Source organism: Pezoporus wallicus, unplaced genomic scaffold (assembly GCF_028554395.1).
Source record: "Pezoporus wallicus isolate ANWC-B61680 ecotype Strahan unplaced genomic scaffold, APGP_CSIRO_Pwel_v1 contig_5524, whole genome shotgun sequence".
Classification (NCBI taxonomy): domain Eukaryota; kingdom Metazoa; phylum Chordata; class Aves; order Psittaciformes; family Psittacidae; genus Pezoporus; species Pezoporus wallicus.
In genome coordinates this window covers 2,368,657-2,382,077 of record NW_026636622.1, presented here as the reverse complement: position 1 = coordinate 2,382,077, position 13,421 = coordinate 2,368,657, and the positions used below count along the sequence as shown (strand labels likewise).

The following is a 13,421-nucleotide window of genomic DNA, read 5'->3' as shown; positions in this document are numbered from 1 at the left end:
TCATGCAGACAAAGATAAATGAGGACTCATTAAAACAAGCAAAAAGAAAATTGAAACCTTAGTGACATGGTGTTGGTGCCAGCACTCAGAACTGTGATTGACTATGAACACCAGCTCTGTTGGATAAGAGGGCCCAGTAGGGGAAATGAAGGCTCATCTTGCTGGTGCTGGCATTGTCCAAGTCTGAAAATGGATAGATTTTAATATAATATTGCTGCCCTCTAGTGCTTTGGAAAAGAATCTAACCACAATTACTTCTTGTAAATGGATGCTGGGTAAGGGAAGCATGCCTTTTCCAGGAATGGACAGAAAGCAGCAAAATCGTTAGCAAGACCTATAAAGGCAAAGGCTAAAAACAGATCTGAGTGTATAAATAATAAAGTCTATAATTCAGGATCATATAAATTCATAAAGCCGTTAATTATTTCAAATCAGCTACATCACTTTAGAGCACCCTTAGAATCTTGCCCACTTGTGTTTCCAGTATCAGGAGACTAGCAACAAATAGATCTTCTACCTTCCCTTTACTGTATCCTGAGGCAAAGGCTGGTAGTTGCTGAAAATAAGGTGGCAATGGCCAATCATCCACAACACTCAAAACTGCTCTTGACACTGAAACTAACAGATGGTACAGGGACACTCAACATACTAGATTAGATTGTCTTCTGACCCCAACGATAACTTCAGGTCAGCAGTCAGAACATCTCTTATGGTCTCTCAAATACACTTCACATACCTCTGCATTGCATTGCTGCACCTCTCCTGTGGCTAAGGAAAGCTCATTAAAATAAACTACATGCAAAAACGTCTCCATTCGCATCTGCTTAAAAAGAGAAACCAAACCAAACCCACATGAACAAACACTTCAAACATTCTGTTGCTTCTGATCTTACAAGTGATAGCACAGGCCTGTGAGAAGCAGCTGAAAATAATCACTTCAGATCCCTTTCCCCCCTGACCTTCCAAAGCAAGTTATTGCATAACTGTTAAATTAAAAACAATTACTGTGTTAAAAATCACTTCACAAAAATGAAAACTGTACATAGAATCATAGAATCATTAGGGTTGGAAAGGACCTTAAGAGCATCTAGTTCCAAACCCCGGCCATGGTCAGGAACACCTCCCACTAAACCATGTCCCCCATGGGCAGGGACACCTTATGCTAAATCATATCACCCAAGGCCTCATCCAACCTGGCGTTGAACACTGCCAGGGATGGAGCATTCACAACCTCCCTGGGCAACCCCTTCCAGTGCCTCACCACCCTAACAGGAAAGAATTTCCTCCTTATATCCAATCTAAACTTCCCCTGTTTAAGTTTTAACCCGTTACCCCTTGTCCTATCACTACAGTCTCTGATGAAGAGTCCCTCCCCAGCATCCCTATAGCCCCCCTTCAGATACTGGAAGGCTGCTATGAGGTCTCAACAGCCTTCTCTTCTCCAGGCTGAACAGCCCCAACTTCCTCAGCCTATCTTCATACGGAAGGTGCTCCAGTCCCCTGATCATCCTCGTGGCCCTCCTCTGGACCTGTTCCAACAGTTCCATGTCCTTTTTATGTTGAGGACAACGGAACTGCACACAATATCAACAGTCTTGGGCCCCTCTGCCCTCTAGGGCTATATCCCATGGAACCTTACTAAGCAGGTTCCTGAAGAGGCCAAAGTCTGATCTTTTGAAGTCCAGGGCAGTGAGCTTACTGCACGCTCCTCTCACTGTCCTGAGGATCTCAAATTCGAGCATCTCATGATCACTGAATCCAAGGCTGCCCTGGAGCATCACATTTCCAACGAGCCCTTCCCTGTTGGTGAGCATGAGGTCAAGCATGGCACCTCTCCTTGTCGGCTCCTCTATTACATGCAGAAGGATGTTGTCTTCTACACAATCGAGGAACCTCCTGGATTGCTTGTGCCGGGCCGTACCGTCCTTCCAACAGATGTCAGGGTGGTTGAAGTCACCCATGAGAGCAAGGGTCTGCGAGCGTGAGGCTTTACCTATCTGTCTATAGAGTGCTTCATCCACAGATTCCTCTTGATCAGGCGGTCCTTAACAGATCCCCGCAGTAATGTCTCCCATAGCTATATTCCCTTTAACCCTGACCCACAAACTCTCTGTGGACTGCTCACCTGTCCCCAGACAGTTCCATACTCTCCAGCCTATCCCTAACATAAAGGGCAACTCCCCCTCCCCGCCTGCCAAGCCTGTCTTTTCTAAAGAGCCTGTAACCTTCCATTCCAACACTCCAGTCATAGGAGCCATCCCACCATGTTTCTATGATGCCTATTATATCATATCCCCGTAGACGTACACACATCTCTAATTCCTCTTGTTTGTTCCCCATGCTACGGGCATTTGTATAGAGGCACCTGAGCCGAGCTCCAACTGAAGCCGGCTCATTGGCTGGAGCGGCTGGGATATCTCTCCATTGCTCCGAGCAGTTATTCTAGGTGCTGGCAACTGACTGTGAGTCTTGGGATGGAATGATGCTCCCCTCCCCCAACACATCTAGTTTAAAGCCTCCTTGACCAGTCTGGCAAGCCTCCTACCAAAACTGCTCTTTCCCTTCTTTATCAGAGCAGCTCTACCAGCCCCCACTAGACCTGGCCTACAAGCTTGGGTCCTGTGTTCAGGACACCCAAATCCCTGACTATGACACCACCCTTTTAACCATTTATTAACCTGGCTAATCCTCCTAGCTTTTTGTAGGTCCTCCCCTGTACCCTGGAGAATTGATGAAAAGACCACCTGAGCTCCAGAGCCCCTAACCACCTCCCCCAGGGCTCTGTAGTCCTTCTTTATGTTCCCCAGGCTACTACTATCTATGTCCCTGGCACCCACATGTATCACCAGGAGTGGGTAATAATCCATGGGACTTACTAGAGCAGGCAGCCTCTCTGCAACATCCCTGGTCCATGCCCCAGGTAGGCAACACACCTCCCTTGAGACAGGGTCTGGCCGGCAGACAAGTGCTTCTGTCCCTTTCAAAGTAGAGTCCCCTACTACTACGACCTGCCGCTTTTTCCTGGCAGCACCAGTAGAGATCCTCTTTACCAGTGCATCAGCCGGCTGATCTCCAGTCCCTGGGGACATCGGAAAGAAGCAGCAACACTTTCTCCAGTGTCCCCATGATGTCACTGTATAGGAGAATTAACCTTTCCAATGTTTGTCAGGCAAAGGCATACTGAGATATTCAGGATTTAATTCTTCAGCAGGTAAAGCTCTTCTCTCCTGCCACTGCTGAAGACAATCAGCATCTTACCCGTTTTTTGTCCATTTGTCTGGACAACTGCAACATCATCTTTTACTTTGCAATGAAATTCTAGCAGTAACGGAAGGAAATGCAGGTCTTTTGGTCAGATCACAGAATTGATACCCTTGCTGAGTTTTGCCTCTAGTTTTCTGAGTGGTTATGAACAAATCTATATAGATTATGCTTTTCTGTCTGTGTGCATAGTTGGCATATATTCTGCAATATCTACTAGCACAGTAGACACCTCTTTTTGAAGTGGTAGTAATTTCTCACAGTCGTGAAGCGGCCTGGCTAACCTTTCATTAACCTTCTGGTCAGGTTTCCAGCCAAACAAATGCAGGTTACAACTTTGCACCCACCTGGAGTTCCTCTTGTGTCTGTGATGGTTTACCATGACTCCACACTTCCAGTCATGTCACCTGTGTGTCCTCATGGTATGTTTATACTCATGGATGCATGTAGCTGCTTGCATGTGAATTAAGACAAGGCAGTTAGCAGCCTGTCCCTTCCTTCTTCTGTATGTTAGCAGCACTAGTGAGAGCAGGACCTGTGTGAGTGTATGTGTCTCTGCCCCTGGCAGGATCCTTGAGACAAGGATTCCATCCTGCTTTCCCATGCCTCCTGCCGAGGGCACTGCTTGTGTCAGCTGCAATGTTCAAACTTGTTTCAAACCTATCTATTTAGTGGAGATCATAGACTTCAGAAGGCAGCAACGGCTGAATTGAATGTTGAAGCTGGTACAACGAAGAGGTTGCTGATAAACCACAGAAACACACCAGTGTCCTCCAGTAAGGCTGAGTCATCTGCGTGCATTCTGGATCTCTCAAGCTTGCTGCTGGTTGCAAGCAAATAACCTGTTGTTCTGATTTCACATGCCAGAAACCTAAATCTGCAGACATACAGTTGCAAGCAGCAAGAAATGGAGCCTATGAAATAATGACTAAAATAGCCATTGAATCATGGTTGATAGTGGTAATGGATAAGAGGATTAACAAAAGTCTTACAACAAAATTAATCTATTCCATTTACCAAAATAAAAGGGAAGGATGTAGGAGGCAACTGGTCAGAGAAAGATCTTCAGCCACAAAAGGCTACTGCAAGTAGTTTTCTGTTACAAGAAGCAAAAACTGAATGCACGCAGAACAGAAACACAACACTGATCTTTCACAGCAAGAGGGATTCATCAGTGAGACAAAGGAACCAAGCACCAGGGTGAACCATGTATTTTGGTAAATCATGAGTGGCTACTTTAGCAGAAGATGTTTTCCTAGATCAAACACCTGTGTATTGAAGAGGGAAAGGCCCTAAAGGGAAATCCTGAGACCTGTGCTAGACTGAAATCACTCTAAGCAGTCATAGTCATGTCTTGTGGCCATAAAACCCATGACTCAGTTAACCTGTAAATTTACCAGTCGTGTCTGATTGTGCGATATTTAATCCTGCTTACAGTACAAATAAAGCAAACTAAGCACTTCGTGCTACTATCATCTCAGCGTGTGCAATTGCTCCCTAGATACCATGTAGCTACTACTGCAGCAGGAAAGACCAGCTCCCAATTAAAACTTGTGGTCTATTCCGTGTTCTGCCCTATATGCTACAGAGCAAATAATTCTGAGTGGCCAAGCCTGAACGCGTTGTCTGCTCTCTAGAAAGCTAAAATTAGCATGCTGCGGGTAAACAAATGTCTTACAATCTTTCTGTGAAGGGGGAAACTCAAACTAGAGCTGATCTGCTGGATTTCATTGCTCTTGTTTCATTTCCCCACCTGTAAAATGGGGATTGACTCCAAAAAAATTTGGTAGCTTAGTTCATACGGGTTGACTGTGAAGTACGTGTGATTTGCCTCCTGGGGCAGTGAGAATCATGGTATTATTGCAAGGGGTTGATAAAGACAATGTCCTAAAAGGAGTTTATAGAGATAATCTCACCTGCAAAAAAGAGGAAAGCATGGGAACTAAATCTGGCAAAGGATGTGACAGGTAAAAGGAAGTGATCCCACAGGTATGTAGCAAACAAAAGAAAGACTAAGGACAACGTGGGTGTCTCCAGAAGATAACAGGAAAACTGGCTACCCTGGATTTGGAGACGGCTGAGGTTCTTAATGACATCTTCACCCCAGTCTTCACTGGAAAATGCTCTGACCGCACCACCCAAGTCTTGGAAGACAGACTCAGGGACTGTGAGAATTAAGACCATAGGCCCACTGTAAGAAAGGATCAGGTTTGAGATCATCTTAAGAACCTGAACGTAGACAAGTCCATGAGACCTGATGAAATCCATCTGCAGGTCCTGATGTATTTGGCAAATGAAGTTGCTAAGCCACTCTCCATCATATTTGAAAAATCATGGCAGTCAGGTAAAGTTCCTGATGACTATAACCCCCATTTTCAAGAAGGGGAATTTGGAAGACCCAGGGAACTACAGACCAGTCAGTCTCACCTCTGTGTCTGGCAAAATCTAGGAGCAGATTCTCCTGAAAGGCATGCTAAGGCACATGAAAAACAACAAAGTGCTTGGTAACAGCCAGCATCGCTTCACTAAGGGGGAATCATGCTTGACCAATTTGGTGACCTTCTAGGTTGGAGCTACAGAACTGATGGACAGGGGTAGAGCAGTTGACATCATCTACCTGGACTTGTGCAAAGTGTTCTACACTGTCCCACACAAAATCCTTGTCTCTAAATTGGAGAGACATCAATTTGTTGGATGCACCACTCGGTGGATAAAGAATTGGCTGGATGGCCGCACACAAAGACTTGTGGTCAATGGCTCAATGTCCAGCTGGAGACCAGTAACGAGTGGTGTCCCTCAGGGATCAGTGTGGGAACAATCTTGTTTGACATCTTTGTTGGTGACATGGACAGTGGGATTGAGTGTGCCCTCAGCAAGTTTGCTGATGACACCAAGCTGTGTGGTTCGCTTGATACGCTGAAGGCAATGGATGCCATTCAGAAGAACCTAGACAAGCATGAGAGGTGGGTCAATGCCAACTAAACACTTTATTATTTGCATATATTTGCTTCCTTTCTGGTGCCTTTAGCCTCCTTCTTTACACAGCTTATCCTGCAGTTGAACCAGACTGCTAATATCAGCCTTCAATTGCACAGCTGATTCCCTAAGCCTCCCATTAACCCTACTTGTATCCCAGGTCCAGAGGCTAGAGCAGAAGGAACAGATGCAAGAGAACAGCCATCAGCCTCTCCTCCCATGTTTTTTTTTCTAGACAGATACTTGATTATGCAGATCATATGGAAGCTGAGGCAAGAGCACATTCACTGTACATGGGGGAAGGACAGGAGTTGGAATGTTGGCTAGATTACATCAGCTTGTTGCATTTTTTTAACTTTGAGTTAAACCTTTTATCTTTTTAGCTTTTTCTGGTGGCTCACACGTATAATGATACCCTGATACCCCCTTGCTGCACAATTGCTGCCTCAGCTCCTATAGTCATCATTTCTCGTGGACTGCAGTAAAACGAAGATGCACAAATCTTAAGACCACTTCCTGTTATTGAGGAAGTACATTTATCTTCCACATTTTTGTTGAAATTCATTAGCTGGGGGAAGGAAAAGGGAATCAATCTGCTGCAAAGGGTCTATTTCCACATCTGTGTTTCATGTGAAACAGAAAGAACATATATTTTATTAGTACCCTTTCCCAAATTACACATGAATGATAGAAGTAACTATGTTTCTCGAAGTACAGGAGCTTCATTTCTCCACACAGCACATTGTACTTATTCCTACAAGGTTTTCAAGACAAACAGCATTACATATTGAGTTAAGAAATAAAAGCTAAATGTTCTTGCTCAGTTTTGGTTTATTAGCACAAGAAGCTTTCTTATCTATTGAGCAAATACACTGTGCAAGATGGCAAAGCTAGTTCAAGGAACAAATACTGGGGAAAAAATAGAATCATAGAATAGTTAGGGTTGGAAAGGACTTAAGATCATCTAGTTCCAACCCCCCTGCCATGGGCAGGGACACCTCACACTAAACCATGCCACCAAAGGCTCTGTCCAACCTGGCCTTGAACACTGCCAGGGATGGAGCATTCACAGCTTCCCTGAGCAACCCATTCCAGGGACTCACCACCCTAACAGGAAAGAACTTCTTCCTTATATCCAATCTAAACTTCCCCTGTTTAAGTTTTAACCCATTACCCCTTGTCCTATCACTACAGTCCCTAATGAATAGCCCATCCCCAGCATCCCTATAGCCCCCCTTCAGATACTGGAAGGCTTCTATTAATAAAACTATGAGATTTAAATTTCCCAAACCTCATTTTTGCTTCCATTATCTCAGTGACTCTCTCAACTTTAAACAAAGCCCAAATAGTTGAACCTAATCGCTTCTAAACAAAACAGACAAAACTGATTTTTTTTTTCTCAGGTGAAACATGCCAATTACACTCAACTGCCCAAATAGAAATATTCCTCTTAGAGGTTGAAAATTAACCCTTCTCCACATCTTTTATCATTATACAAAGTAGCCTTTTTATCTACCACAAACCAGAAGAAGCTATCCACGAAACCCAGCAGTCTCAATAATGAAACAGAAATCTAGCATGAGTACTGCTAGGTCTTTTTGGCATTGTGCTAAGCAAAACATTTGCCTGTACACATGAAGGACATCAAACTCTGCTGGCAGAGGCTGAAACAAACCTTCCTAGATTTATGTAGAAAATATATAGGTTTATTATAGGAACAAATTTTTCTTCTCATATGAATTAGGCTGCCCAATTTCACATGAACTCTGTAAGAAAGTGATAAAAACCCACCAGCTATGCTAAGAAAATGTCCTACTTCTATCTTCATCCTGATTAGGAAATTCACAGTTGCAGTGAAAATATTTAACATTTGTTTTAATCAGATTAAAAACAATACATAAACTTTAAAGATTATATTTTCAAATATTACCAGTGTCAGATATTAAAAATAGGAAGGATTTTAAAGATGCAACTCTCTTATTGCTTATGATATTATTTTCATTGAATAAGTGAATCTGTGATTATATTGTCTTGTCCAGGTGAGGGAAAGCCAAAAGAAACACGAATATTGATGCGAAGATTAGCTAATAAATCCTGGAAAAATAACGTTGCAACAAATTTGACCTAGAAGGTTGTCAACTAGACTTTGCCTGCAAGATCAGTCATAATCAAATTTGTTTTGAAAGTCCAAATAGATGATGGATCAGCTGTAACGGAGGGGCTGGGTCTCTTACTTTATCAGTTTCTGAGAGTTAATTGAAAAGAAGCATATGTAGCAGGAAAGCATCATTAGCTTTACATGCCTCCAAACTCTCCTGAGTATCTGCTCAAACAGCAACACTGTTGGGAATGCGATCTGGCGAAAGGTAGTAATAAGGAAGCTTTTTTTTCTTGTTGCGCTCAGCGATGGCGTTGACAATCTCATCCAGATTCTTGCGGAATTTTACCATAGCCTCTTTCACTGGCTTCTCCACAAAGTGTTCATCTGGGTACATGCCTAAAAACAGCTAAATGAAAAACAACCAAGAGATCATGCTTTGAGAAAGCAAAGGCTACTCTGTTTCAATGTTATGCCATTCAGCAGAACAGCACCCAGACCCCTACACATGCTACTATTAAAATAGTCCTATCAATGTTTAAGCTAGCCTACATTTGGCACTGCCAAAGAAAGATGCTGTGCCATCATCCCTCCACCTCTGGCTGCTTTTTTCCATCCCTGCATCTTTCGGTAGAGCTGGTTCATGTTTATGTGGCACCTCCTCCACCTGCAGGGAGCTCACCCACTGAAAAATAAGCACTTTTATTCAGGCTAGTGGTCAGCCAGATCAGCTTCCTAAGCCAGATCTCTGCATAGCCACTCAAACAATTGTGCTGCTACAGAAAAGGACAGCGTGGGGGTGAATGAACAGCCACAGATGAAAACGAAAGATGACTGTTTCTTTTAGTGACAGTGGAAGTTTCTGTTAATGTCAAACTGTCCTTCAGACTTCAACCTGACAGTTGCTTTAGTCAGCTTAGACCCTAAGGGTGCCCTGAATGCCACATTGCCAATATGCATACTGGCATATTACCTGCTTTAGGTAACTATTTTCCATGATACTCCCTATTCTACAAGCTTCTCAGCTGAAATCTGCTTTCTTCTTAAAGGAAGACTTCATTTGAAGTACCTTCTGTCCATCATCTTCCACTTAAGGATGGAAACACATCCAGACAAAGCCCTTGGGTGGGACAACCAAGGACCTACAACCTCATTTTATCATGCTTGCAAAGCCTCCATTAGGCTTGTTTTGTTTGCACTCCACACCAGCCAGACACGAGTCACAGCTGTAGTGCATGTGACATGGGGGCAGATTTTCTAAAGGGACAGGACAAGGGGTGCTGTACATTCTCCACCAGCACTGCTGGGGCAAGGAGTGGAGAAAACCCTTGTGCTTCTGCATCCCTCTTCTTCCCACAACAGCATCCTTACTCAGCAACACTGTGCTTGAGTTTAGAAACATTCATTTTGGCTGAAACACAGCCTCAGAGTAAAAGTACAACTTCTCGCTCAGAGCTGGTTTGTACCTAGCAGAACAAGAACAAACTGACACACCTCCACAGAAAGGCAAACATGGTCAAGCACAAAGCAGCACTACAATATCATGAGTCCATGAGTGCCATGGCCCCCATGATCTCACCTATATCTCCACAATCTAGAGCAGTTAAGTTGACTTACTTCACTGTCCTGGAATTGGCTCAAGGCCCACACAGCTCCAAGATGCCAACAAGAACGTCCCCTGTCTGGCAGACTCTCCACAATTTGCTCAATGGTGACTGTCCCCTTTTCTGTTGGAGGAGGGCAGCGCATTGTTGGTGGGGCATTGGGAATCCAGGAACACCAGTCATACTGCAAAAGAGCACAGTGAGAAGATACAGTGGTTGGTATTTTGGAACACTGCAAAGAAAATCAGGAGTCTTGGCACCAGGGAGTTTGCTTCTGTAATATGAGCCTCTCAGAAAGAGTAGGCTAGAAGAGAAACAGAAGACTAAAGGACAGAGAGATTGTCTAGAGAAGGACTGAAGGAGACAAGGAAGTCTCTACTGTCTTGCTCAGGATCTCACAAAGGAGAGAGGTGGGTTGTCTAAATGGGAGTAGCTATTCTGCTAACCACAGGCATGTGCCACACAGTCCAGATTCGCCAGCCAGATTAAGGACTTAGCTATCTTATTAAAGAAAGGTCTCATGTTAATCTGAGGAGATCTCTAATAAAAATTCTGTAATTGACAAAACATCCTTTCCTCCAGTTGTTTTTTCCTGGAAAATTTGCTCTGAGAACATGCCTACAGGTCAGGCAGTAAGAGAGGCAAAGGATACTGGTGCATCATGAAATATGGCGTGTATGAGCACCAGGTTGGGAACTCAGAATCAGTTCTGGCCTGCTTCAATGCTGTGGGATGGTGATGTCGTATTTTGCCTCAGATATGACGCTGAGTTTTGCTGCCATCTGAGATGTTGCATTTACCATAATTCTTTCTTTTCCAAGCACTTTTTAATTACTTTCATACATATTCCCTGCCCTGCCTGAGGGAAAGTCCGGTTTTCAGCTGCGTGCCGTACTTACACGGTGCTCAGTCTGTTCTCTCCATTGCACAACCATCTCCTCTTACCCTCAGCCTTTTCTCACCTGAACTCTTCAGCATTTCTGAAAGGCATCTCAGCAACCCATTTAAATGCTTAAAAAAATTGTTCTCCATTATAAAATCATTAAAACTAAAACACACAAGTTAGAACTCCTAAATTTTAACTTTGATGCATATTTAGGACTCAAAATGCAGTTCTCCTCTTCCATTTCTACAGGCTTCATGTGGATTTGCAGATGGCTCTGGAGTTATTTTGACCAGACAGAGTAATGTAATGTCTTTACATCTACTAAAAAAGGTTTCTCAGACCTTGCTCTGGTAGATGGACCTCCCAGCCCAGAAAGAACAGGCTTCCCAGAAATTCCTACCTGACCAAAATTCACAGCTGCATGCTGGGCTGATGTGGTGAATATTATCACTGTGAGATATTCTGCTAGCTTCTCTCGTGTCCTGATCATTTTAGGAAATCCTAAAGAAGAGAGAAGAAAAGCTTAAGTAGCCCAGATACCAAGTAGTAATCAGCTACTCAAAAGGCATAAATTAGATGATTGTGCAGCAGCCACTGAGAGCAGCGCATTGTCTTTCTGAATCTTGCTGTGTGATCTAACAGGAGCTGCTCAGCCTCTTCATATCTTGAGTGTCCAGCCATAAAAACAGAGTGATCCTGCCTTACTTAATATAGGCTTATGAGGCATCACCACTATTTGCAAAATACATGGTGTTACTTAAGGGAAAGACAAAATATAATTATACCTTTGAAAAATACTGTATCCCTGTCCTCACACCCTACCTACCCTGCAGCAAGGAACCCAGATTGTCCACAGAGCAAGGGCCTCAGATGTTCCCTTTTTCTTCAGTCTGCAGTGCAAGCAGGGAAGATTCATGCCAAGGAGGAAATGATCATGTGCTTTTATTTATAAAGGTCCAAGGCTCAGCAATCAAGTGCACTGTGAGGAAGAGTGCAGGGAGAGCTTATTTGCTCAAGCAGGAAGTGAGGAAATGAGAACTTCTGAAAGAGAAACAACAGAATAAGGAACAGAAATAGTTGCATAAAGCTGTCTTTGAAAAGGAATAATCAAACTGAGCTATAAAGAAGGGAATAGGAACCCAAGACATCAGGGACTAGGGAAATATTTTGCTATGAAAGTACCCCCAAGCCTGTATCTCTCCTATACCCACTACATCACAGTCCTGTGCTGTTCTGCCTGTCCCAGCCTAATGTGACTACAGGTTCCAGGATACACAAGGACCTGTCAGCACCTTGGGGTGAGCTGCCGCTGCTCAAGCTGCCTGTGCCAGCTAATTCATATCCCCACCACCAATGTGGTGCAGCTGTGAACTCAAGCTGAGAGGGGGAAGAGGCACATGGCAGCGCTGGCCAGCCACCATTCCATCCTGTGTCCTACTCTCATAAGCACACTGTGCTCATCTTTAAAGGGGCTTGGCATGCTCCTAGTCAGAGCAGCCCTCCTAGGGCAGGAATGGAGATGGGAGGGAGAATCCTGGGTGCAACAGCCTTTTCCCCACTTATCCTCCTTCCATTCTTATATACCCAGCCAAGTCCCACTGCTCTCTGCCGTAGCCCTTCAGGTGGCAGCATTGCAGACAGGGATGCTGCATGTCTGTCATGTTTCCCACCTCCAGTGGCAGATATGCCACCAGTTGTGCTTTTAGCATCCCACCCCAGCTGTAGCCCTGGAAAGGCTTCAGTCCTTGTCCCATACCAAGATGCTTAGGTCAAACATGAAGTTCCTACTACAAGGCCATTTCTACACTTTTCCTAAGAGATAACTAGACAAAAAATTTACAGGAAGAAAATGTTCTCCAGTCGTTTGCTTGTCCAAGTAGGTAGAGCACAGGAGGCTCTTATATACAGTGCATGATGGTAATGAGAGGAAACATCATAGTTTTGCCTGGAGGCCTCACACACAAACATTTGTACATGCAATGCCAAGCCGTCTGCCCCAGGTCACTGGCCAACAGGTGTTTCCAGATTTGTCAGTCAGGAAGTATGAAGAATCCCCATGCACCTGTATAGATTCCTGAAAATCTGGTTGGACAAAACATGAGTGGAATAAAAAAACATATTTAGGGAAAGGCAGGAGGGTTAACTCAGGTGGGAGAACAGAACTATGCTATGGGTGAGAGCTCCCACAGCCAAGTAATGGTTTGCAGGAGGGAAGAGACAGTGAGAAGAGAAAGAGCAAAGGAAAATATATATTAGAGAGAATTATGAGTATCTTCTCTTGAACAGAGCAGAACAGCTCAGTGATGACACAGATGATGAACAAATACAAAGTGCAGCAAGATACTCCTGGGAAGATTCTTCTTGTTCTTATTTGGTGCAAGGTTTGGAGGAGAGAATTCAGGGGGGCGTTTGCTGCTCCTTCTGATTTCTACCAGTCTGCCTGGTGGTTCCAACAGCACATGGCCCCTCCCCTAATGCTTAAAGCACGGGCAGACAAGATCAAAGGACCAATCCCCAGTGTACAAACAGATTACATGAGTTGCCCCAGCTCATCGTGAGAAGCTGTGGCAAAGGAAGAAGCTGTCTCCTGAGGAAG

General features: G+C 44.1%; 1 protein-coding gene across 2 annotated transcripts in view; it reads right to left on the bottom strand.

Moving 5' to 3' along the window:
• Positions 1-7,719: 7,719 nt before the first annotated feature.
• ALOX5 (arachidonate 5-lipoxygenase) overlaps positions 7,720-13,421 on the bottom strand; it is a 36,684-nt gene continuing 30,982 nt past the window's right edge. For both annotated transcript variants that reach the window (XM_057401094.1, XM_057401093.1), the window contains exons 12-14: positions 11,226-11,326; positions 9,953-10,123; positions 7,720-8,744 (exon numbers count right to left, since the gene is read on the bottom strand). In XM_057401094.1, coding sequence (XP_057257077.1) covers positions 8,565-8,744; positions 9,953-10,123; positions 11,226-11,326 — 452 coding nt within the window. In that variant the 3' untranslated portion in view covers positions 7,720-8,564. The remainder of the gene's footprint in view (positions 8,745-9,952; positions 10,124-11,225; positions 11,327-13,421) is intronic.